This window comes from Hippoglossus hippoglossus, chromosome 3 (assembly GCF_009819705.1).
Source record: "Hippoglossus hippoglossus isolate fHipHip1 chromosome 3, fHipHip1.pri, whole genome shotgun sequence".
NCBI classification, from domain to species: Eukaryota; Metazoa; Chordata; class Actinopteri; order Pleuronectiformes; family Pleuronectidae; genus Hippoglossus; species Hippoglossus hippoglossus.
In genome coordinates, this window is record NC_047153.1 from 20,210,095 (window position 1) to 20,236,432 (window position 26,338).

General features: G+C 41.3%; 3 protein-coding genes and 1 long non-coding RNA gene across 8 annotated transcripts in view; 2 read left to right on the forward strand and 2 right to left on the reverse strand.

Annotated features, from left to right (window-relative positions):
* frmd5 (FERM domain containing 5) overlaps nt 1-9,841 on the forward strand; it is a 64,817-nt gene extending 54,976 nt beyond the window's left edge. The window contains exons 7-15 of one of the 2 annotated variants that reach the window (XM_034573422.1): nt 1,638-1,725; nt 1,920-2,008; nt 3,196-3,259; nt 3,718-3,809; nt 3,907-3,981; nt 4,157-4,225; nt 4,322-4,428; nt 7,809-8,410; nt 8,451-9,841. In XM_034573422.1, the coding sequence (XP_034429313.1) occupies nt 1,638-1,725; nt 1,920-2,008; nt 3,196-3,259; nt 3,718-3,809; nt 3,907-3,981; nt 4,157-4,225; nt 4,322-4,428; nt 7,809-8,398 (1,174 nt within the window). In that variant the 3' untranslated portion in view covers nt 8,399-8,410; nt 8,451-9,841. Of the gene's footprint in view, nt 1-1,637; nt 1,726-1,919; nt 2,009-3,195; nt 3,260-3,717; nt 3,810-3,906; nt 3,982-4,156; nt 4,226-4,321; nt 4,429-7,808 lie in introns of both variants that reach the window. The other variant, XM_034573415.1, reaches the window with a different exon arrangement.
* Nucleotides 3,155-26,295, reverse strand: ctsh (cathepsin H). 4 transcript variants are annotated; one of them, XM_034573445.1, is made up of 14 exons: nt 26,162-26,295; nt 25,528-25,559; nt 25,307-25,412; nt 25,116-25,186; nt 24,909-25,013; nt 24,267-24,353; nt 23,971-24,026; nt 23,738-23,819; nt 23,579-23,647; nt 22,882-22,988; nt 22,486-22,614; nt 22,333-22,396; nt 22,158-22,168; nt 3,155-3,174 (listed from the first exon to the last, which is right to left on the reverse strand). In XM_034573445.1, coding segments are annotated over exons 1-14 (1,011 nt in total). In that variant the 5' UTR covers nt 26,253-26,295; the 3' UTR covers nt 3,155-3,173. The 4 variants fall into 4 exon arrangements, 3 of the variants coding, with proteins under 3 accessions (XP_034429336.1, XP_034429326.1, XP_034429346.1); XM_034573435.1 differs by lacking the exon at nt 22,158-22,168 and having other exon boundaries at nt 3,155-3,167; nt 22,311-22,396; XM_034573455.1 differs by lacking the exon at nt 22,158-22,168 and having other exon boundaries at nt 3,155-3,167; nt 22,311-22,396; nt 25,528-25,556; nt 26,162-26,268.
* On the reverse strand, nt 13,367-21,511 carry wdr76 (WD repeat domain 76). The gene is made up of 15 exons (XM_034573423.1): nt 21,348-21,511; nt 20,646-20,760; nt 20,474-20,560; nt 20,300-20,392; nt 19,518-19,576; nt 19,016-19,133; nt 18,785-18,886; nt 18,508-18,548; nt 18,202-18,355; nt 17,807-17,965; nt 14,711-14,826; nt 14,500-14,598; nt 14,254-14,406; nt 14,104-14,157; nt 13,367-13,978 (listed from the first exon to the last, which is right to left on the reverse strand). The coding sequence occupies exons 1-15, from the start codon at nt 21,398-21,400 to the stop codon at nt 13,723-13,725; spliced, it is 1,659 nt and encodes a 552-aa protein (XP_034429314.1). The 5' UTR covers nt 21,401-21,511; the 3' UTR covers nt 13,367-13,722.
* Nucleotides 22,021-22,293, forward strand: LOC117754551. Its single transcript, XR_004612464.1, has 2 exons — nt 22,021-22,151; nt 22,191-22,293. It is a non-coding gene; the product is annotated as an uncharacterized LOC117754551 (long non-coding RNA).
* Nucleotides 26,296-26,338: the final 43 nt, after the last annotated feature.

Consider the following 26,338-nt stretch of genomic DNA (forward strand, 5'->3'; position numbering starts at 1 on the left):
GGCGTCAGTTAGTAAACTCTGCTGCTACATCTGGCTGCAGCACTGCAGAGAACATTGGCAGCTATTATGATATAGACACGCCAGCTGAATAACTAATGAGTGTAGACATGGAGTTCCTTCTATAAAACGTACTGGTCCACACACATTTCCCCTGCATTCATGTATGTTCTTAACAGTTTCTGCCATGCAGCAAAGAGCAAAATACACTCCACCAATGAACCACAGTCAGCTTGTGTTTAAGTCTTTTAAGCAAAGAGGATCAAAACCTTGATTTCTTGGTCTCCGGCTTGTGTATTTCAAATACTGCAAGTACTGACTGCTTTTCAAACACTCAGTACATACAGTATTCAAGGTCAGGGCGCTCACAGATAGAGACGTAAACGTGCCCTTGGCAGAGTAATTGAATACAAAGAAAAACATCTCGTGATATTGATCAAAAGAAATTGGTGCAGTTTTTCGTATCAAAAATACTTGATATCAAAGTTTGACTTTCACAAGTGTTTCTTTCTGAATCCTGATGGTAAAGGTGTAGCATGTGATTACCATGGTACAGGATGGGTGGCTCCACAGTCCACACAGATTCTTCTACATGAGCAGGGCCATCACACGTGACACTTCCATGGGAACATGTTTTTGCACTTGGCCTTGGTGTGTGAGAGGTGCTGTATGAAAATCAAAAATTGATGCCATTTGTATTATTAGTCTCCTGGACGATTGGTATGTCAGGCTCCTCTTGACACAGTTTTTTATCAGGCGACTGTTCGGGTTGCTCAGTCAGGTTCACTAATGTTGCTTTGCTTTCAAATCAAAATCAAATCAAATCAGACTTTACTGTCATTTTACCAGACATACAACAGTCGTGCAGGCAGAAGGAAATCAAGAAACACACATTGTCCCTGCGTCCCAACTATTGTAAATATAATAGATAACATAAAATGTCCACCTTAAACGAGCCTGTGAATTAAAAACGTTATGAAAATGTAAAATGTTAAAATAGTAAAATATATTGACCTTGCTCACATCCTCGTGTCCGACTGGTGTCACAGCAGGATGTGTAAGCATCTGCTTTTGCCTCCTGTAGTCCAAAGACCCCGATCAATGAGAGAGGTTGTGTGAGAATAAAAATTAACATATCTTTATCTTTGTTACATGGCCACCCCCTGACGTCATGGCTTTTCCTTTTTTTAACTATCACCAGGCTGGCAGAATCTACAGGCCCACACGGTTTGGCTGAGATTAAGTGTACTCACATATGATTCTCAGTGAGGATTAGAGAGACAACAGACTGATTTTTAATCCTTTATTTCTTTTGGTCCGTATCAACCTCCGGCTACAGCTGCTTTAAGAACATTAGTAACAGCGTTGGTCTCTGTCCTGGGAAAGATCGGATCAGACAGGCCTCTGAAATATTACACAGCTTGAGTTTTATTCTTTTGACACAATAACCATATTTGATTATCAGACTAAGATTGCGAGTTGAGATTTATTCCTTATAGGGACACACACCCTGCTGAAGCACATAAGAACATATATTCAGTCACACGATGTCTGAGGTGATGGATGGTTGTGACAATCCAATTAACAGACTTATTGTTTTGTTTGATTGTTTGTTTGATTGATAGTTTTTTTTCTTCCAGAGGTCAGAGTCCCGAAACGTCAGAGCTCAACTTCCTCCAGAAGGCTCAGATGCTGGAGACATATGGAGTGGACCCTCATCCATGCAAGGTGGTCTTTGTAATATAAACCTATTCTGTAATTAGAAGCTTCTGAGGAAAAACAAATTCATGACTTAAATTTGAAAGTATTTTTTAGTTGGTAATTTTTTTCTTTTTTCAGTGTATATCAAAATTCAAATCTCACCAATATTTAAAGTTCTGCTGCTACAATAACAAAACCTATGGATGTGTGTTGTCTGTCAGGATGTGTCTGGCAACCCTGCGTTTCTGGCTTTCACTCCTTTTGGATTCACTGTGCTGCAAGGAAACAGGAGGGTCCATTTACTCAATTGGTGAGTTCAGATGAAAAGTTATAACTGGACGTGGTGAGAACATGTATGAAAGATTAGTCGCTAGATAATTAAGTGAAAGGTCAGAGCATGTGTGTTTGTTTCTGGCCACAAGAGAGAGCCAGTCTTAGTGGCTGCCGTGTCAGTGGGTAAATACATCATTTAAACAGCATATTAATTGTCCTTATATCCACAATTCAAATTCCTTCCTGCATTAATCCATATAGATCAGCTGTACTCACTTCAAAATAAGTGATTCAGATAGTGTTGTTTAAGGTGCCAGAACAAGAATATCTTAAAATCTGTTCAAACAGCTTGTGTGTGGCCTAATCCCAGTTATATGAAATCCAAATTATTACTGTTGTAATGTTTTTTCATTGTCTTTAGAATTTAGATTCTTCCTTTTTCCTACTTTCATCAAATCTCCCAATGGAATAAACCTAATCAGTCATTTTACAAAATGTCTGGGAGGCCTAATGTATTGTGTGAAATGTTGTGGAGGAATAAAAATAGATCCACGATCTGAAAATGTATAAGTGCAACTAATTTGTTCTGCTGATATAAATTTGATTGATTCTGAGCCACATGTCCATGAGCCAAAAAAATCAGAAAACAGACTTGGAGCTTTTATACTGTGGCTCCTGATGAAACTCGTACCAGTCTGCCAGGAACGCTGCTGTGAGTTAAATGTGATTTGGCCTTAATCATTGTGTCGTGATGATGGCTTCATGCAGCCGGAGCAACATTTGTCCGCAAACGTATCTTTGTGTTGCACAAATGAGTGTGAACGAAACAAAAAGTGGAATATGAGTCACCTTTTCAAGACGGCTGAGTCGACAAGCTGTGACGCTGAATGCTCATGTTTTCAGACTCCGAGGTGTGTTCTTGTAGAAATCTGTTTTTTCATCTCTTGCAGGTTATTCTTGTAATTTGTAATTCTTGTAATATTCTTTAATCAATGTGTCTAGACTTTTCTCCTCTGAAATGAACGACTGTTGGGTTTATTAATGTGCCTCCAGCCAAAATGAATATTTTAGCACCTTTTCTCCACTCACTGTTGCGCCCTTCTCTCTCTTCCCCCTCTGCCTCCGCTGCCCTCTTTGATTTTGTTTCTGCTCCTCCTTCATCTTCTGTCTTTCTTTTTATTTGACTTTGTTTCCATCTGTCATAATTTTCTTCTTCTATCTCAGGGAGGAGGTGACCAAACTCAAGTTCGAAGCAAAGACATTCCACATATATGCAAATCAGAAGGAGGTAGGCGTGCATGCATTATTAAATTGCTGCCTTTTCTGGCCTGTGGAGCTCAGGAAGTTAAATGACTGTGTCCTTGTTTAATGCACGGAGACACTGTCGCTGGGAGCTAAAGTAATCTGTGCTTTATACAGAGGTAACTAGGAAATGATTGGACAAAATGTGTGTTAGCTGTGTGTTAAAGCAGAGTGTGAGAGTTGGTTAATATACTGTATATTCTGCAAATTCTTAAGGGTGATTATTCCTTGTATCCAAGAGCTCAGTAAGTCTGAGAGTTTAAATGTCAGGGACAACTACAGACATTTTCTCTTTACATGGAGGAAATGTCAATTTGATGAAGGATTTAGGAGCTTTAATTAAAATAATCTTAACATCCATCGGTATCAGAAAAGTGTCTTAATATTTAGTTCAGTCAAACACATGTATTATACATATGGGTTCATGTGCTGGACTTGTTGCAGGATAAGAAGATCATACTGACTTACTTTGCACCGACACCTGAGGCCTGTAAGCATCTGTGGAAGTGTGGAGTCGAGAATCAGGCCTTCTTCAAGTGAGTTGCTCGACCTGCGAACATTGACTTCTGAGAGGTTTTAACTTTGTTCCAGTTTATGATTGAATTCATGATTTCTCTCCCCATTCACTCACAGGCTGGAGAAGTCGAGTCAAGTCCGAACTGTGTCCAGTAGTAATCTCTTCTTCAAGGGGAGTCGCTTCAGATACAGGTATCAAACACACACAGATAGGACTCTATCATTGAACTCTATCATCAGAAATACTACATGTTTACATACTGACAGCTTTCTGTATAAGTTTTCCCAGAACTGTGAAAATATTCTGGGTGTTGAATTGATTGTTTTGTATAAATCTGTTTGATCAAGAGTTTCTTTGTTTTCTCAGTGGAAAAGTTGCAAAGGAAGTAATGGAACAAAGTGCCAAAATTAAAAGAGACCCTCCTGAGATCCACAGGTAAGTCAATCTTCATATTTGTAAGGAATTCTTCATACATTTCAAACCCTCTTGGTGTTTCCAAGAGTCCCACGTGCACGTGTTTCTGTTATTTAGGGCCGGTATGGTACCAAGTAGGAGCTGTCCGTCCATCACCCACGGCCCTCGTTTGACCAGTGTACCCAGGACCCGACGTAGAGCTGTGCACATCTCCATCATGGAAGGTAGAGCACACACGCACACACACACACCATACACACACAGATACAAGAGTAGATAAATACTTAAGTCTGGTTGAACATTCAAAAAGCATGGCATCGTAACGCTGAGGAAGTCATTTTGTAATGTGTGAGTACAGTTTCCACACATATCCGCACATGTGTAATAATGTCCGTACTGTATCATAACTAATGGCAGCTTGTCAAGCACATGCATCTGTAGCTAAACCTATAGTCACCCGTTAAGATCCCAGAACTATCCACAACGCACATGTGCAAAAGTCCTCTGCTTGAAAAGCCCCAGCTTCAGTCAACAGGACACAGCCACGCCCACGAAAATGGCAGAAATGGCAGACACAAGACTGGCAGTCAAGCTCGTCTCCAGAGACAATAGCCTGCTGCTGCCACAGGTGGGCAGTAGATTGTAAGATCCTGTATGGGACAGAAAGCTGTTCTGAGATACGAGGAGTGATATCACACTTTGTTCTAATTGATTAGAAACAGTATCCCTTCTAATTAAACTAGCTGAGACGGTTGCTTGTCCTGACTGAACGCCGCTGCTGTTAGATTTCTTAACCATTGATAAACCACTGTTATTGAGATGTGAAGGTTTAGCCTACATGTTGTCTCTGGGACCCAGGCTCTTGGCTGAGGCCCTGGGCTCTTCTCCTTGTTTAAAATTCTCTCACTCTCAATTGCATTATCTAGAGCTCAGGTGTTACAGCTGACTTAACATGTGGATTTCTTATTTATTTTTTTAAATAAAAGTCAGACAAACACTACACTGATGGCTCCCAGCAAATTGTATTTACCAGGCATTGGTAAAAACTAAAGAAACGGATATTGAATTCAATTTGCTGGGAGCCATCAGTGCACTGTGAGGATCTTGTTTGACTGTTGCCTTTGGTGTGTGTTATCGTACCCCCTGGCAACTGCTGGAGTGCCCCCCCCCCCCCCCCCCCCCCCATGGTACACGTGCAGCAGTGTCGGGGAATCACCTTTTTCTTCTATGTGATTTGATCTGCAGTGGATTTAACACCTACAGTGCAAATATTTCTCGGGTATTAACTCACAAAATCTGAAACTTTTTTCTCCCTCCTTCTCTCTTGGTAGTGTTGCTTTCTGAAACACACACACACACACACACACACACACACACACACACACACACACACACACACACACACACACACACAAGCTGAGGAGCGCCCGTCAGCCTGTGGCCTCAGGCATTATTTTGACATGAGAAAGTCATGCTGTCAGTTTACAAAGGGCACTTATTCTACCCTCTTTCCTCCAACAGGCTATTAACCTTTTACCAGCGCTGCCTCTGTGAGTCAGTTTGCTGTTTGTTTAATAGCCTGAATAAAACCAAATGAACTTTTAGTATGTTTACAATAAGATAAAAATGGGTATTTAGTCACAGTGGCCCCTCTTGTCATTGACACAGAGAGCAGGAACCCCTGTGTTTTGTCCGGTTGCTCTGTCTGTGCTGGTATGTCCACTGGTAATATTATCTCTGGCTGAAAATAGCTCCTGCTGTCAGCGGCCATGCTGTGTGTGTCACAGCTGACAGCAGGGGGGGGCACGAGGTGAACTGTGGCCCAAGTGGAACACATTCCTGTGCCTTGTCTTTCAGTCTCTGTCCGTCTCTCTGTGTCTCTATGGCTGTCGGCCTGCCTATGGGAGGAGGGGGTGCTGCTTAGCCTGGCTGCCTGCCGACACGGTTGTGGTGAGGCGGTGGGAGGAACGAGCAGAGAAACAGTTGTAAGACAGAGATAAAGAAGAGAATAAAAGAGCAGTGAGTTGGAAGGCAGCTAAGGTTCCGCAGGTGTTTGTTGCTCCTTTTGCACCATGGTGAAGTGTCTGATCCGGATCAAGACCAAGGTGAACGTTCACCTGCGCATGATCAACCATTGTTACCGAGATGTGACGGTGCGCGTGCTGTCTATGGGACCCCGGCTCCTGGGCAAGGCCCTGGGGGTCCTACCGATCGTCCCTGCTCTCCCTGGGGGATCCTTGAGCTCAGGCTCGGACCCTGGAGTGGGACAGAGCTCCAGGACCCCTTCCAGGCTCACTGTCCCACCCCAGCTCCAAGGCTGCCAGCCAGCAGGTAAACAGCTATGAATGGTTATGGATAGGATTGAAAAGAGCAGCTGGGAAAACTGTCTCTGTTCAAAATAGGGAAACAGTGATTCAAAGATTTCAAATAGTACATTTCAAAGGTTTGTTCCTATGGTGTTCCCTTAGTATCACGTCAAATTATGGAACTATACAATAAGATGGAAATATGTACGGTCTTGATCTGGCTATGTAAAGTTTCTTGAGGTGATATATGTTGTGATTACAGCGAGAAGATTAGGATCAAGTGAATGTATAGAAAATGTTCTCAGAGGTCGTTGATCTGTTTCCTGTTTACTTTAGGGTCAGAGTTGAGTATTTCATTACATGACGGGACAATTGGATCTGTTTCTTAAGAATAGGCAATGACAAGTTAGTCATTTAAAACTAAATCCTTCTTCCCCTTTGGCCATATATACGAAAAATAAATGTTGGCACAGTGAACACAGTGTTCCTGATGTTCTGGCAGTGCAGCAAACCTGCCTCTGAATCAAAAGGGCTGAATGAATTTCACTTTGGAAATAATTAAATGAAAAGTGAAAATGTTTTTTAAGTGGCTTCAAAAACAGGGACATGCTCTTCGAGGTTACTGAATAGAAAATGGAAAAGTAAACTATGGTTTGACGTGCACAGACAGAGTCTAATATCAGAAAAAAAAGGTGCTGTGGTGAATTTGTTCCAGTAATAAATTTGAGATTAGATTAGATGAGGTTTCAATACATTCCCAAAAAATTGTGGGACTCGATTTCCTTCAAATGCTTAAAGGAGGTTGTGTTTTCACCCCTTTGCGTTGGAGGGTCTGTTGGTTTCTCTGCAGGATGACACAAAAACTACTGAACGGATTTCCACGAAACTTGTAGAAAGGATGAGACATGGATCAGGAAAGAATCCATTCAAATTTGGCGTGGATCTGGAAAACGGGCAAATCAAGGAATCTTTTTTTTTCACTTTTTTACTCTTTTGGCTCTTTTGTAATTTTCATCGATTTCCTGGAGAATAATAAATGGATCTTGATGAAAAGCGATGGCAATAAGGATTTTATGATCTGCATTGTTTTGTTCGCTTAGTTATAAGGTGTGAATGAATGGAAGAGGACTGTCAGGCCTTGGTGGAGGTATATTTTCTACTGAGTGCCATTCTTTTATGGTACGGTTGGTTTCCTTCGTGTGTGAGGGAGGAGATAATCTTTAAACTCATTTATTTCCACTTTGGTATCAGAGTCATGTCAGATAATCTATCATGAACCCTCTGCTGTTGGTTTTCAGGTTTGGAGTCCCTTCGAGACAGCGCCCACTCTACGCCTGTGCGCTCTGTCTCCCACGGTGACTCCTTCATGTACTCCCGGCGCCAGCTGATAGACGGCAGCGAGGCAAGCACATCAGCAGTCATCTCCGACGAGGCCTACAGCCCCTCAGACAGCATGCTGCCCACACCTGTGGCTGAACACGGCGCAGAGATGCCATTGGCTCGTAACCTCAACGGATCTACCTGCAGCAAGGACGAGGAGCAGGAGGCAAAGGCAGGAGTATCAAAGAAAGAGCAGGCGGCAGAGTTCGGGCCTGGCAGGAGAGCGTTGCGAATGGTCAGGAGCAGGCCGTCACCACCCAGCGACGTCGAGGAGCTGAACAAATTTGTCCTGAGCGTGTTACGTCTATTTCTGGTCACCATAGGATTGCTGTTCGCTCTGCTGCTGCTCCTCATCATGCTGACTGAGTCCGACCTGGACATAGCCTTCCTGAGAGACATCCGCAAGACACCTGAATTCCAGCAGTTCCACTTTGAATACTTCTGCCCTCTGCGGCGCTGGTTCGCCTGTAAGTTACGTTGGATGGGAGGTTTCCTTGTCAGCCAGTGAGGCGAACTGAAGGATGCAGAGACTGAATGACACAACACAGGCCTCCACTGAGATAGGACACGTACCACAGACTGACAGAGGCCGGTCAGGAGAGACGGTGAGAGGAGGGAAAAGGACAAATGTGGCAGCCCTGTTCCCAACATGGACTCAGCTTTTACCCAGGAAGGAGTTCCTGTCACAGAGCCATGGACTGTCCCTTGACTAGCCTTGTTCGACCATCACTGCGAGGAAAGTAAATCATATTTTTGGGAAATTATTTATTCTTATCATTTTTACACAAAGTCACAGCAACAGGGTTTAATTTAAACACTGAAAGGGACAAGCAAGTCTGACAGACTTCACCTAATCAACCACCGATAACAGTTGCCTTTATTTTTGTATAATTTATGTGTTGTGACATTATTGTTAGGCAGAATTTGATGTGTTGGGGTGTGCATTTTGTTGAGCTGCACGTTTTGTTGTCTTTAAAGTTTTGAGAGAAGGCGATGGGACGAGGGTGCGGTCTAGCTCGTTTCGTCACATCATTTCAAAGCCAACAACAACATTTGTGATGATTAAATGTTGTTATAGTCACTTCTAAGACTAATAACTGCTGTTTGGAGTTGTAACAGGAACCTGGGTTGTATGTGTGTGTGTGTGTGTTTGGGGGGATGTTAAAGAAAGTGTGAGCAAATCTGAGCAGCACTTAGCGAATGTAGATCGAGTAAAATAATATTTGCTGATATTATATTTTTTTCCATATAATTTTTAGACAGATGTGTGGAATCTGCTGTGTAGAACAAAGATAATTTAACATATTTCAAAGTAATTGACAACTTTCCTGAATTCTTCTGATGTGGTAAACAACCACACATCTGCCATATGAAATTTATTTGCAGTAGCTATTTGACCCTGGAGAGATTTCGGTGCTTCCCATAGACTGAATATAAAGATGGATGATGTGTCTCCATTTCTTCCTGTTGTGAAAAAAAGGAAGCCAAAATATCTTGGATACGGTTGCTGCCATCTTGCACTTTTGGCATAATTTGGACCCAGAGTCTGCGGCGTAACTATTGTGGTGTGGAGCTGTGGTATCAATGTCCAGCTAATACACATGCCCGACTAATCACGAGTAAGTCTCAGCTGTCAGTCATGATGTTTCCCCTGTTTTAATTCCATCAAATAACTGACACTTTTTTCTTAAAAAATGACAGTTGAGGATAAGCATGGCTTTTGCAAATTTGAAGTTTAAATTTAACATATTAGGAGACATGTTAAACATGTTAAGAGTTTAAACGATACCTAACATGAATATACAAGTATAAATAAGTACAAAACCCAGATGTGGTCAGGCAGAAAAATGCTGCCAAAGGCACATTTTATTTCTAATGTACCCCATGCGTCGCCAGGTGCTTCCTTCCTTTACACAAAATTCGCTGCATGTCCCACTGTCGGAATCCTTCTGCGTCACCGTTTATCTTTAGGCATTTTGTTGTTGTGTCGACTCAAGTTTGAGGTTACTACTAGCTAACTGTAAGCTAACATTACTTGCTGCCAGAGCCATGTAAGAGTGTGTTGCCACCAGAGTTAAGTGTAATGACAACTTGCACGTTGCCTGTAAGCAGGGCAACTATTTCAGTACTAAGCTCAGGCACTGAAATTGGTGGTAGGTACCGACCAAGTAGAGAATGGTGGCATTTCAGTACCCAACCCTAATTTAAACTAAACTTACAGGGGGAAATGAGCAGTTGAACACACTACAGTATGATAAGATCGACCTAAAATCATATTGACGCGTACTTTGACTTTTTACTTTAGTCCATGTCCCATCCACTAACATGGACGAGGTGGGGTTCATGGCATGTACTGCAGCCAGCCACTAGGGGGCTATCAAGAGGATTTGGCTTCACTTTTGGCAGCTGTCATGTCGTCCATCTTTGTATACAGTCTACGATGCTGCCCTGTTAGAAGCCTCGTATAATTTTTTGAAATAAAAATCGTGGCTTAATTTGTGAGACGTGTGTTAACAGTTTGCTCATGTTAAGACTTAATTTTGTTCAGATCACCAATACACTTTCATTGTCCAACAATCATTAAATAAGTCTTTGTAAGTATAGAAGTAACAGAAATGGTAGGTTTCCTGATTTTATTAAGTAGCAGCCAAATAATGATAATAACTACAATCAAACGTGTGTTTAAGGAGCAGTTGTCACTTTGCCGTAGTTACTTTTACAGTAGTTGTAAAAGGGATGGAACTATGTGAGCTAGCACTGTAGTGATAGTGAAGTGTTTGGTTAGCTCTATGATTCCGTAGAAGGAGTTAATCTTGATGTGCTGTACTGTTAATATGAAATATTTTTCCATTATGGTTAATCTGACCTTGTTTGACCTTTGTAACTGCTCAGATTACAACTATTTTACCACAGTAGAGAGTTAAGAGCCAATTGTACTAGTTTTAATTATTTTTTAATTCAAGACCCATGTTCCATTTGAGTTTAGCCTGATGTGTTTAAATGTATACAGTCCTCTGCAAAGACAGAATTTATTTAAATCATGTTTTTGTACAAACTGATGTCTGGTTAGCACAGACTTCCTCACAGTGACATTTAATGGACTTTGAAGAGTTATTTTTCAAGTGTGGATATACGGTTTTCAGCCCTGCACCCGCCTAACAAGAGAGCCTAAGATAAGTCATGTTTACTTCAATCTTCATCGTCGTACCTACCAAAGAAACCTCTGTTGTCTGTTTGTGTCAACAGATGGGAACTCTGATAGTCTGCCGTGTTTCTCCAGCCTTATTCTGTTGCTTCACATGTTAGCCTACAGCCCAGAGCGACCAACAGCATACTGGAAAACCACAAGTCAGTTTGTGACCGTTAACTTCAACAAACCTGTGGCTGCTTCATCAGGATATACAGTGTGTAGGTATATGTATGTGTCGGTGGTAATTCAGATTACCAAGAATATGGATTTATTATTCATGCAACATGAGGAGAGGTTTTGGGTTGTGATTGGCTGCAGGGTTCAGTACGTCCAGGGGCGGTTTTGGAAAGTTACAGTAATAATATTCTAATCTAAAAAACCTCCACAGGCTAAACGTTATATGAAAACAATACTATGAGAAAGTCTGTGTGTTATTATTAAACGTTATTTTTGTACAGTACTGAAATCTTCTAATTCAGCAATGATGAAATGAGCAGAAATATTAAAATTTATTTTTCTCTATTTCTTTTCCTTTTTGGTGCAGAGTTGGATGTGGGTAATAGGAATTATTGACTGATATATTTATATTTAATAGAAAACCATATTTTGCAGGTGATTGTCAAACTTCAAACTGTATTTGCTTTTATTTAAGATGGTGCTCTGTGGTTTTTAATTTAAGTGAAAGAACTTTAATTTGAAAGTCTCATTTTATGTCCATGTGTATGAGAATAATACAGCATAATTTGAGCAATAAATGAAATAATAAATGAGAGATAATGTAATAATGAAAACCAATAATAATGAATTGCAAACCACTGTTTGTCTCTGTCTGCCGGACGTGAAAAATGTCTTGAATCTTGTTGAGAAGCTGGAACAGCCTGTAAATGTATGTGTGAAGGGAACAATGTTGGGTGATGCTCTGTGGTGCACAGATATTTTTCTGCAAAGTATCAATTGTTCTAAAAAGAAACTTTTCATGTAAATCCTGTTTGGTCATTGCCTAATCCTAGATCTGCCCTCTTTAGACTTGTTTTATAGAAACAGATGAATTGTGTGAAAATACATGTAAATGAACTCAACACATGACAGTAAATCATTTTCACATGATTCCAATCAGGTTTCGCCAGTGAAAGCAAAGCAGTTTGTATTTTTAGCCATTTCAAAAACAGCATAAGTAGCATACTCAACTACCTGACTCTTTCTTTGTGCAATGTAGTTTTATCTTTTTGTATTGCTTTGACTGTTTCAGATCCCCTGAACCACACATTTAAAAAAGGGTGAGAGCTCGGATGGCAGGCAACTTTGGTTGCTTGTAGCTTTACCGAATAATGTGAACAGGAATAATGTCTCAGATGTGGTCTTACTGTCAGACTGCTCCCTGTACCATGGTCCCACACATGGAAATGTCTCTGTAAGCATGTGGTCTGCATTTATTACCTCCAACAAGGCTGCTTCTTTCCACCACTGACTGAATACTGGTGTCCTCGATTTATGAATAAATATAATCTATTCTTGACATCCAGCAGTCACTGTGGCTACAGGTTCAATGTTGAATTCACAGAGGTAAATGATCGACAGCATGACATAGTTCCTTCTGAGGCTTTTCTGTGTCCCTGTTCTTTCTTTCTCTCTGTGTCCCTGTTCTCTCCCAAACCATCCAAACTAAATGCCTAACCATAACTTAAACCTAATTCTATCCATAAACCTAAACCCAAGTCTTCACCCTAAAACAGCCCTTTGAAGAAGAGAGGAGCGGCTCTATTGGGTCTCAGCTTAAAATGGTCCTCACTAAGCAATTAGTGCAGGAACACACACACAGACGGTTTATGTTACAATGCTGCCATCTTCAGGAGCCGACGATAGTACCACTGCAGAGACGAACCGAGAACATTTTTTAAACGTTAAGTATAAAAACTTTGTATATTTATTATTTCTGCTTCAAAAGTAACGTAACAAAACATGAATTTAACACCATCGACTTAAGAGATTAGAAATTGTTTGGATTGTGGAGACCTGTTTAAGTGTAACTAGTAACAAATATGAGAACAGAAAAAACTGCCTTCAGTGTCGGTACATTTTTCATTGCTTTTTCACATTATGTTGAATCCAACTGAATTGAATTAGTTACCCAACTTAACTGGTTACTAAAACCCACACTGATCTGTATCAAGTTAAATCATAAAACTGAAGTAACTGATGTATTTTTAGAGGCTACATACAGTGAATGACAGATCACGTGTGTGACATTAAATAAAACTTTATGAGCTGGTTAGTCAACATCAACAAAACAAAAAAAACAGCAGAATCACATGAGGATTGAAAAGTTCAGGAGACGTGATCTCAAAGGGACCGAGTCTCCTCAGGAGTAGGGAGAGGAAGGAAGATAAACAGCTGTTAGCGGGAAGTACAGCTGTAAATCTGACACATCTGGAACAAAACTGAGCTTTTTGTGGCTGTTGTACAATCACTGTAACAGGATTAACACATCCTCTCCATTATTAACACTGGCAGAGGCATCATTAAGAACATGTTTTGAGGCAGAGTGTTGAATTAAAGTGGAAAACAACCCTGAGGAAAACCTTGTTGCTTCAGAGAACGTCAGAGAAAGGCAACTGAAGGTGATGGTCAAACATGTTTTGGTCTCAGTCAGAGAAGACGTGCAGGCGGCCTGATGAGTTGGCCCCCAGGAGGGCGTTCCTAGTGGGGTGGAGAGCAGTGACGGACAGCACTGTGGTAAGGTTGTCATTGTCACTGAATGAGTGCTGAAGCCGCCCACTTTCGTGGAACACCTGTACCCTGCGAGGCCTCAACATGCTGCCCACGACAAAGCACTCTTCCTGTTTGGGGTCCCACACTGCTGATAGTTTGCTCAGCCAGCGGCCCGTGTGCATGTCATGTCTGAAAATTGAGAGGACAGGTTGTCAGCAAGTTGAGGTTACACAGGTATGAAAACACAGAAAAGAAAAAGAACAGGACATAGCATGAAGTAGGTGAATTAACAACTGTTCCAAGTTCAAACGTACTCGATCTTTGTCAACAAGGGAGATTGTGTGGCCATTGCAGATGTGTCATATATTCTGTGAAAAAAAAAAAAAAGAGGACAAATTGAGCTGGGATAGAAAAATTGACCAGCAAATACAACACAATTTTTCAAAGTGCTGAGGTGGCTGCACCTTATGTGGTTATCCATACAGGAAGTGAGAACTCTGTTCCCCGTGTGAGGGGAGAAATAAGCGCTGGATATGCTCAAAGAGTGGCCGTGCAGCTGGGAGACTGCCTGGCATTTTGTTTGCTTCAGGCATCTGCTGTCGTAAATACTCACTATCCTGTAGACAAGATTAAAACATCAACATCAGAAACAACAGACTGACAGAAGATTTTAAATTCAAAATGTCATTAAAGTCCATATTCAGCCATACTTGCTTTCTGCCACGGCAAAGTAGTGCTTCTGCACAGGGTGGACACTGACACAACGCAGGCTCTTTCGGTCCAGTGAGTGGACGGACTCATGGGAGTTTCTGCAGAGAAAGAAATCACCAGTACTCATCATTATATTCATATTTGAAGTTAATCCATACTGCTATTCCTCAACATCATGGAAAGAGTTTAAAAACTTCCATAATGTGTTACCCTGGGGTGCGCCTGTCAATGATGGCAACATCTCCATACCAGTTCCCGACGACTAGTGTCAAACAGTCATGAGACATGAAGTCAAAGGTTTTCAGGCCATTTTTAATGTCATACACCTGGAACAATAAACACACAGACACACATCTAATGTTAATCGCTCAACTTTAGACTAAAAGTGCTGCACAGATTATCTTATTATTTTTATCTCCAGAAAATGTTGCATTCAATCAGTTTACTTTACAACTTCTACAATATTTATTTAAAGGGGACATAGCATGCAAATTCCACTTTGTTAGTGCTTCTACACGTTAATGTGGGTATCTGGCATGTCTACCAACCCAAAAAACACTCACGCGTTTTGTTATGATTCCTCTAAGTCAGAAACGTCATGCTTGAGTGACTCGAATGAGCTTCCTGGGTTTTGTGTCGTAACAAGGCACTGGAAGTCTCCCTACATGGCCTTGGCCCACCCCCCACCTCATCCCCCCCCCCCCACACACACACTCGTTACGCCGGGTTTACACCGGACGCAGCGAGGCAGCGCAGCGCCGTTCCCAAGCACGCAGCCGCCTGGCTGTTCACACGGGACGAGCATTTCTCCGCTGGTCAGCCCGCGATTCACTCACATGTGGCATTTGTCTGGATCGTTGGGACTGGGAGGCTGTAGCAGTTGCTCGGGCGCGACCGCTCGCTCTCCCATGCGTGAGCTGGAATTTGTGTCAACGCCACACAGCCAGCAGTGTGGAAGACTTCCGCAGTGTTCAGCGCTACTGTAACACTGGCACAAACACACAGAGCCCCCCCACTCGTTACGTCGGGTTTACACCGGATGTAGCGAGGCTGCCAGGCAGCGCAGCGCCGTTCTCAAGCGCGCAGCCGTCTGGCTGTTCACACGGGACGTGCATTTCTCCGCGCTGGTCAGCCCCATAGACTGTATATATACAGTGCCTTGCATAAGTATTCACCCCCTTTGGACTTTTCTACATTTTGTCATGGTATAACCACAGATTAAAATTTATTTCATCGTGAGTTTATGTAATGGACCAACACAAAATAGTGCATCATTTGGAAGTGGGGGGAAATATTACATGGATTTCACAATTATTTACAAATAAAAATCTGAAAAGTGTTGAGTGCATATGTATTCACCCCCTTTACTGTGAAACCCCTAACAAAGATCTGGTGCGACCAATTGCATTCACAAGTCACATTTGCAAGTCACATAATTAGTAAATAGGGTCCACCTGTCTGCAATTTAATCTCAGTATAAATACACCTGTTCTGTGACGGACTCAGAGTTTGTTGGAGATCATTACTGAACAAACAGCATCATGAAGACCAAGGAGCTCACCAAACAGGTCAGGGATAAAGTTGTGGAGAAATATGAAGCAGGGTTAGGTTATAAAAAAATATCCAGAGCTTTGAACATCTCTCTGAGCACCATAAAATCCATCATAAGAAAATGGAAAGAATATAGCACAACCGCAAACCTACCAAGAGGAGGCCGTCCACCCAAACTGAAGAGTCGGACAAGGAGAAAATTAATCAGAGAAGCAACCAGGAGGCCCATGGTTACTCTGGAGGAGTTGCAGAGATCCACAGCTGAGGTGGGAGAATCTGTCCACAGGACAACTATTAGTCGTCTACTCCACAAATCTGGCCTTTATGGAAGAGTGGCAAGAAGAAAGCCATTGTTGAAAGGGATCCATAAAAAATCCCGTTTGGAGTTTGCCAGAAGCCATGTGGGAGACACAGCAAACATGTGGAAGAAGGTGCTCTGGTCAGATGAGACCAAAATTGAACTTTTTGGCCTCAATGCAAAACGCTATGTGTGGCGAAAACCCAACACTGCCCATCACCCTGAGCACACCATCCCAACAGTGAAATATGGTGGTGGTAGCATCATGCTGTGGGGATGCTTCTCTTCAGCAGGTACAGGGAAACTGGTCAGAATAGAGGGAAAGATGGATGGAGCCAAATACAGGGAAATCCTTGAAGAAAATCTGATGCAGTCTGCAAAAGACTTGAGACTGGGGCGGAGGTTCATCTTCCAGCAGGACAATGACCCTAAACATACAGCCAGAGCTACAAAGGAATGGTTTGGATTAAAGAATGTTAATGTCTTAAAATGGCCCAGTCAAAGCCCAGACCTCAATCCAATAGAGAATCTATGGCAAGACTTGAAGATTGCGGTTCACAGACGGTCTCCATCCAATCTGACTGAGCTTCATCTTTTTTGCCAAGAAGAATGGACAAACCTTTCCATCTCTAGATGTGCAAAGCTGGTAGAGACATACCCCAAAAGACTTGCAGCTGTAATTGCAGCGAAAGGGGGTTCTACCAAGTATTGACACAGGGGGGTGAATACTTATGCACCCAACAGATGTCAACTTTTTTGTTCTCATTATTGTTTGTGTCACAATAAAATTTATTTTGCACCTCCAAAGTACTATGCATGTTTTGTTGATCAAACGGGAAAAAGTTTATTTAAGTCTATTTGAATTCCAGTTAGTAACAGTACATAATGGGAAAAAGTCCAAGGGGGGTGAATACTTATGCAAGGCACTGTAAGGTCAGCCCGCGATTCTGCTTTCTCCGCTTGTTGTTGTACCCGTTGAATATCGGGGTTCGGGGGTAAATGATGGTCTTCATAGCCCCCCCCACCCCTCTCTTTCTCTGTCTATCTGCTTGTGTGCTTGTAGTGGATGGGCAGAGGGGGACATTTAATTATGTGATTGGGAAAATTAAAACTCCAGAACAACAGAAGGGGAATACAAAGTATGGGATGCATATTTGATAATTTATATCATAAAATATGTAATTTATATCGTTTAAAATCATGGGGGGAGAGGGGGGAGGGGGGAGCTGGCTCATTAGCATTTAAAGGAACAGGCACTCAAAACAGGTCACTCTGTGGAGGGCTGTTTTAGACAGGGTAAAAAGGGTGCTGTTTTAAATGATCCTTGTGGTATTTTGACCAAAGTATGTTACAGACATTTCATTAAGACCCCAAGGAACCATATCAACTTGTGGTAAAATGGGCATGCTATGTCCCCTTTAAAAGATAAATAATTTCTTTAAACAGAATTATCTCACGTCGTCAAAGACTCCTTTCTCTATATCCATACAGCGAAAAGACCCGTCATAGCTGAGACTCAGCAGCTGGGTGGCATGCGCCCTGGAGAATGCCATACAGCCAACTGGACGAGTGTGAGGAGCAAAGACCAGCACGCCATCATCTCCCCAATCAGCACCCTATACGGAATATAGACGTGCACAAAATGTAGATTACATAAAACAATATCGAAGAGTTGGGACATTTAAAATCCAGGAAATCCATGTGTTGTGTGTGTTTAATTTCAAAACGCTGTTCTCACTGTGCAGGTTCAACAGTCAAGGCCTATTGATAGGAGGCTGTATTTGAGCATGCATGCTGCCCTCTAGTGATCAAATGTCCATCTTCAACATCAGAGCATAAAAATAAAACCTACCAACTTCCAGAGGCCAACTTTCCCCCACTTGTCTCCTGCGGCCATCAGCAGGCTGCTGCTGCAGGGGTGGAACGCAGCAGAGAAGATTCGATCCTTCACCACTTTGGCCACTCTCTCCTCGGTAATCTTCATTTGCTTCAGAGTCGAGCCGTAACTACATCAACACACCGAGATAGAGTTATGACAGTTTGTAAACAAACTTATCAATATACAACTCAAAAAGATATGGTGCCAGAAGTGGAGCAGTCATTTCTTTAACAAATGAGTGATTAGCTGAAATTGAGAACCAAAATTAAAAAAACATACTTTTTTAGATCAAGCTCAACTTCTCTTTCTTTCGTTGAGTTCTATGAAAAGAAAAGCAATGTTAACATTTAATTACTTCATAAGCAGCAGAACTAAACAACAATTGGATGTATCACAGATTAACAGCACTGTATGTATTAACTATTTACAGGGAGGAAGTTTCAAATTGGTGAGAAAAACTAAAACAGCCTTTGCTGTAATATAAACTTAGTTGTATCACTTCATTACCAAAGTGACAAATTGCTGTTTGTTTTTCCTGTGGTTGTTGGTCTCCTACCTCTGAGCAGATCTTAAGAAGTTGTGAGGGCAGCTTGCTTCCCTCCTCCATGTTGAGTGGATCCATGGGCAGAGGACCAGCAGGCTTCTTAAGTTGCCGAGACTTTAAAACAAGTACACTAGTGAGCAACAAAAGCAAAGAGATGCCAGACAGACAGGCAGGCAGCAGTGGAGCAGTATGAATTGAGGGATAATTCTCTACGTCTCAATGGTTATTTATATGTGGCTTTACCTCTTCATAGATCAGTGGTCCTCTGGGTTCAGGGGGAAGTGTCAGGATCTCTGCATCTTTGTTTTGGAGACGAAGGGATTTGCGAGGGGGCAGCACTTCTTTTGCAGCAGTGTTTGACCTGCCACAAACAATCAAGATATTTTTCTGACTTAGAATCTGATCTTTAATGTTTGAAACTAACAAATAGACTGAAGTTAATCTGTCAAAAAACAAAAACAAATGATCAACGCTCAGTGGTATTAAGTTCATTTAAGGAGAAAAAACAAATCCCAATATTTAAGAGGATGCAGCAACATTTTTACTTAATACATAAATGATCAAATCTGTGAGATTACCATTTTGGTCAAGAAGAATTTTGCTTTCAACAATGTGTACATTTCTTACTCGTCACTACTATTATTAAAATGCCTTGTGACTTCCAGTTTTTACAGCTCACCATACATGCAACCCCACCAAAAAACAATTAAGAGCTCTGCAGTAACTATCAGTCGTCCTTAGATACCTCATGAGACGCCTCTGCGATGCTTTTGGTCGGGACAACTGCTTGAGCTCTTTAGTGGCCTTTAGACAAAGACATGAACAGTTAATACACATCCTATCTGTTCAGTGACAGGATGTGACAGTGTCACAAGATGGCTGTAAAAAAAAAATCAGTGTATCCATCCGAACAAAATACACAAACAGCCACATCTTATCAATTTTGCACACAACTGTTAAGACGACCTCACTTCACTGAAAATGCAAAAAGCTTAAACAACAGGCAGCATTCTGCCATTAATACTGTAGGCTGATGAAAGGCCTCCTTTTTAACACAGCTTGAAGAAGGGAGGGGCTTGGTGATATGAGATAAAGTATCAATCTCCAAAGAAATTCCTGAGCTAGCTTGCTCCAATACTGCAGTAACAGTATTAAAGAACAATAGAGTACAATAGACTAAAACAATATAATTAGTAAGAAAAAAGTGAAAGTGAAAAGAAAAATTGAAAGTGTGTACCATGTGAATACAGAATCAGTGCTTGGATATATACATATATGGTACTAAAAATTATCAAGGGAAACCTTTTTCTAAAAAAACATAAAATAAACATACTTGAAATAGTTTTCACATAATGCAACAGTCTGTATGGTTAGTGGAAACTGCTCTGGGAGTGAAGTTATGTTAGAATGAGACTCTCAGTGTCAGTAATAACAGATCTCCCATCTTATATCAAAGCTGGATTTTGTTCTCATGTTTATTGAGACACGAACATGTTGCGTCACTGAGTCCAGCTCCTGTGTATCTACCTGGAATAGGTGGATGGAGGACAGGAAGGCCTGGTTCTGTCTGATGTTCTCCAGTCGCTCCAGTTCATACACAGACAGTCCCTCATGTCCACTCTGCGGGACACAAAGACACTTGTGTTCTGTACATACTTTCAGAAACGTGAGTATGATCAATAGTGCAGGGTTCACACTTACCGACAGACGCTCACTACTTTTCTCCTCCTCCTCCTTCGGGTCCTGCGTCTTATTCTGAATGTTCTCATCATTGCGTCCTTTGGTTTTCTGCCATGAAAACGTGGCCATATTAACAAAAAGCCAAACAGATGACACGTTCCTGTCTCTACGTGTTTGGTCGGTGTCACCTCACCCGCTTCTTGTTGGCTGTGTCCGCTGTTGTTAGATCAGGAGAGTCCTGAAGACGTTCAGGAGCCCGAACAGCTCGAGAGGATCGTCGGACTGAATCCTGGAGATCCACAGGAGTCAAACAACAACCTACCTGCTAAACTACTAACAAGTACAACTTTTATAGAGACTCACAACACACTACGGTGGCCCTGAGAGCTCAACGCACTGCAACTTAAGAAAACACATGCAAGTGGACAAAACACAAGCAAAGTAAGAAAACATCTTCATCAATTTCACAACACAACACAGAAACGCGCAGTAAATACAGAAATGCGCAGCAAATACAGAAACGCAATTACATTACAGAAACGAAACTACATTACAGAAAACGACAACGGAAGTGTTTCCAGAGGACAGCTAAAAGTGATGGACACTTGCTGCCACAGGAGACACAAAAACGTATCAGGCCATCATGAAATACCAGGAGCGTGTGTGCGTTCCCAGACAGCACACTCCGCCGTTTTCTGTAATGTAATTTCGTTTCTGTAATGTAATAGCGTTTCTGTATTTGCTGCGCGTTTCTGTAATGTGTTGTGTTGTGTTGTGAAATTGATGAAGATCTTTTCTTACTTTGCTTGTGTTTTGTCCACTTGTATGTGTTTTCTTAAGTTGCAGTGCGTTGAGCTCTCAGGGCCACCGTAGGAAACATTAAAAGAGTTATAAACTCACCATTGAAACCTTCACAACAGCTTTACGTTTAGCTCGTGTTGTCGACATATTGTTATTGAGTCAGAAAAGCTTGTTCCTCTTCACTAATACGAGCAGGTCCCAGTTCGAAGCTCTCAGCTGATCACGGAGCTCCGTTGGCGCCACACGCTCCAAATGTGTGGTAACAAGTCCCTCCCCCTCTGGGTTGTGAAACAGAACCGCAGCAGCTCATTGGTTGGAAGTTTATACGTCACAGGAATGAGGGGTCGGTCTCCCCTGTTTGCAGCCAATGAACGCCTTGGAAATTTGATTGACAGCTCAACTTTAACTTCCTGCGCCTGCTTCCACAGAGCCGAGGAGAGCGATGTCGCCATCTTCTGGCAGAGTTAGGCAAAAGTTCAAGAATTACATGACGGACAAAAATCCTGAAACTTCTTTTTGTGCCTGGACTTAATGATGCTTCTGTTTTCCTTTATTTTATTCTATTTGCATTACTACACTGTATTTTTATTTAATTATTTTGGCCTTAAAACTGTACCAGCACCATTATGAGTCTTAAATATGTTGAAACATGCCTTAAAGGTTTGAGTATGATTAAATGCATTTTCTCCATGAGCGATTTACAGCACTGAATCCTCCCACAAACACAAATACATTGTAATGTAACATCAACAGGAAGCACGCAACATGAGAGAGAACAAATCTTTAATGTGTGTGAGAAACAAAGTAACCCAGAGAGAACACAAATGTCAATAGTGACCAATCTGACAACTTCTTCTAACAGTCATGTCAGTGTTGTGAGGAAATCAGATTGATCTTTGTGAAACAGACTGAGGGAAAAAAGTTTGCCAAATTACAGTTGAACCACCTGAGCCTGACGCATTTCTGTCCCCTTGCAATTGTCTTGAAGTTTTTCTCTTCTGTGTTGAGTCATAAGTTTCCATCAATTCTTCAGGAAATATTCAAAAACACAATCGACCAACTTCCCATCAGGTTGAAGACAGAGGGTAGGAGGAGCACACAGCCAGTCCACACATGTTTCGTCCTCGCTCGATCAAAAAATATCTGATGGAATAAAAAAAACAAAGCTCTTCATAGTCCTTGAAAGCAATAACAAGTCAGCCCAATGAAATACACACAAACACTATATTTACCCGTCCTTCCCCCAGTCTGTGCCCCAAGAGTTCTTCACAATCCAATATGGCATGCTGTTCTCCTCAGCGCCGTATCCCACAGCCAGGACGGCATGATTCACCCGGTCAGCCGTGCTCTTACACTGGGTGCTAGACAGACAACACACACGCTTTTGGATCAATATAATACATGTCTTCTTCTCCCTCAGTTGCATGTTACATCATGCCTGCGCAAACATTTGTTGTGTAGATATCTTCATGAAACAGAGCTGAGCCCAAATGAATCAAATCTAAACAATCAAAAACGTTTCTCATTTGTCTCCATCAGTTCCAAAACATCGCACCTTGATTCGATTTCACGGTGTTCTGAGTTTAGAGAGGACTCGCGGTTAGAGTGAGTGTTTCTCCTCGTCTCACCTGGTGTAGACGCCGTCTTTGTAATGCATAAAGTCGCTGGTGGCATCAAAGCTGAAGGTCACGGGGTTGAGCCAGGCCACAGCATCAACCATGGCTTTTTCATCATACTGTGGATGGAGAGACATGCAGGAATTTGAACATACGGATGAACAGTAAGATGTGGTATCAGTGATCCCTTAGAGCAGGGGTCTTCAACGTTTTTCAGGCCAAGGACCACCAAACTGATGGAGAGATGGAGCAGGGACCCCCTACTATATATATTGTATAAAATTGTGTTTTATATTAAACTGGGCCTAGTGCCATGTATACAAATAGCTACCCTGTTATTGTGCATTCAATACTAAGCTATTCAAATAATACACAGGTTCATGTTTTTATTATTGTGTGTCGCTGAATGTGTGCATTGCTGACGGAAAGATAACGTCTTCTGCCTCCATTTATCCGTTCGCTACAATATGTTGGATTCATGTTAATGTATATTTAAAGACATTTAAATTTGTGGAGAAAAAAATTGGTTGGAAAAAAGAATTTAAAATTTAAAAAATTTAAAAAATTGTCTAATCAACCAAAAATGTCGCGACCCCCCTGCAGTACCTCCGCGGACCCCCTAGGGGTCGCGGACCCCCTGTTGAAGACCTCTGCCTTAGAGGACTCTTGTACAGTGTTTCGCACAATGTAGGTTCACATCTAAACTCACACTTGTTATGTTGACAACGTCCTGAACAAAAGCAGCTGCACGTGCAGGGTCAAAATGGCAGCTGTCACCCTAAAAACAGGAAGTAAGAAATGTATTTATCAAGAGTTCAAAGAAAGAAAGAAAAATTTAAATTAGACTTTCCTCTAGAAAATTGAATACATGGCCTTTGTAGGGATAGTCCTCCTCTGTCATGAGACCTTTACTGTATCTGATGTACTCAAACGCCTGACTGGGGAGGCCACTGAAATAAACCAGGTGGTTTTGTTATTTCTCTGAAGAGCCATCAGTTTGTGCCACTGGTTAAAATCTTATACAGAAATATTCTTATAAGTTATAATGTCTTATATGTAAGTTGTTGCTGTAAGTGTAAAACCTGTTAACATCTGACTTACCCGAGGCAGCCATAATTGTGGAAGTCTTGGGCACAGTCTATCAACTGCTGCTCAGACTGAAATGGAGATTAAAGAACTATTTTATGTTTCTATACAAAAGTAATAAAAAAAGAATAAACATAGAACCACACAATATAAATTGTACATTTCAGAGCAGTGGACTGAAGTGGAGGGCCCGATACTACATCAGTTCAACAAGTGATTCAAATGAACAAAATCCATTGTCTGTCCATGACCTCTAGATCTTTTCATTAGATGATTGAGTTGAGTATTAATGAGAAATATTCAGATTTCACCAGAGGTATGAGCTTCCCGGTGGCGATAGCGTTCACTGACTCCAAACAGCCAGTGGTGGAGAAGCTCCAGCAGCTTCCACATTGACCCTACACACACACACACACACACACACACACACACACACACACACACACACACACACACACACACACACACACACACACACACACACACACAGCTGAACAACTGAACAACTGAACGGGTTAGAGTTAAGAATAATTCATTTATTTTAAAGAGCCACTCCTATGACTTCACACATGCAGGTAAACTGATGATGAAACAGATGTATAATATCATCCGTGTTTCAATCCAGGTGTAAAGAGTATATATATTCAAAATATCATCAGTTGCATGATGGGAAATGTAGGATTGACAGTAAGGACTGTATCTCAATGTCTGCTACATCGATTTTTTTAAATCTGTCACTCAAACTTTTACATATTTATAGAAGAGCAGTACTTGTTTATAGTATGCGATTACTTGATAACATTAAAAAATGAGAATACCCTCTACCATCGTTTTTTCTGCTGCCATTGTTATATTTTAATCATTGAATGTTGTCTATTTACTCACTTATTGGCATATTATAAAATATTTGATAAATGTAACTAATGAGAAACATCATGTGAACATCTTGATACCTGATTCTTCACAGGAGTCACAAAGTTGCCTTTCACTCTCCAGTCGACAAACTCAGGGTCAGGACCACTCCTGCGGACGTGACTCCCTTTAGTGGCTGAGCAGTTCTTCAAGAGACCAGAGGCATAACTTTTTTAATGGAAATCCATAAAAAACATACAGTAAAACATCAGGCTGCATAAAATAAAACGTGATTAAATGTTTTATACCTGTGGCTGTGTCAGAAGGAAGAACTTCCTAAACTCCTCAAATGTCATGTCTGAGAATTGATTCAGGCCCACTACATTAGAAAATAAACAGCCTTTTATAACACACGTCATTGTGAAATAGGCAGTTCCTTTTCGTGGTGTAAGTTTATGCAGCATAAACATTATGAGACATTATGGGAACTGTACTGTACTTGTGAAGGAGTGATTCCCAGCATTATGACGATCAATTATTCTCTTATTCTCTGTGAATATCTGGAGCCGTTGGTAAAACTCCTCAGTGTCGTAAACTCTGCTGTGCTGCACATCGAAAAGAAGTAACAACATAACAAGGAAGGGATTGAGCTGTTATGGAAACATTCAAAATTAAATACATTTATTAAGACTGATTAATGTAAATTTTAAATAACTTCACCTGAAACATCCACTCTTTGAAGCGATGTTCTTCTGACAGGACACAGAATGAAGCCAATAGTGAATGAAGCAGCCTAATAATCCACACTTTGCCCTGAAGTTGTGATTATCTATAGTAGAGTTATATAACGTACATTCACTCAGTACACCTCAGTACTGGTTCTGCGCTATCTTCATTTAATGGTAATTATTTTGTGTGCTCTACAAATCAGGGGATATTATATTAAATACTCTGTTTTTAGAGTAGGAATTTACTATATTAAACAATTTCAGTTTTAATCCACGCTAACCATGAGTTAACACACACACACACACACACACACCGATTGATGTTATGGGGACTTGATTTTTGTCTCAATAAGGAAGACAAGTCCCCATAAAGTGATGTGTAAACAGAATTTGGTCTCCACAAAATGAATAACCTGGAACACACACACACACATGCTCTCTCTCACACACACAGACACACACGCACACCTATTGTTGCAGCTATTAATATCCTAGCATCTGTTAGTGCTGGAGACACGAAGCAACACAGCTTTGAACTGACCTCCTTTAACTGTCTGTGACATTTTGCATTTAACGAGAACAAGTGAATATAAAACAATCAACACACTTCACGAGTGTTAACTTACCTTCGAGTGCGATCAATGGTGTTAAATGCACAAGAGTGAAAATGGTGGTGAGGAACCAAACAGAAGTGAGAGCCATACTTTCCCTCTGCATGCTCAGAGAAGTTTAGAGAGCGTCACATGACTCCACTTCTCTTTACAACAACTTCCTCTCAACACCCTGTTCCTCTGGAAACCCCC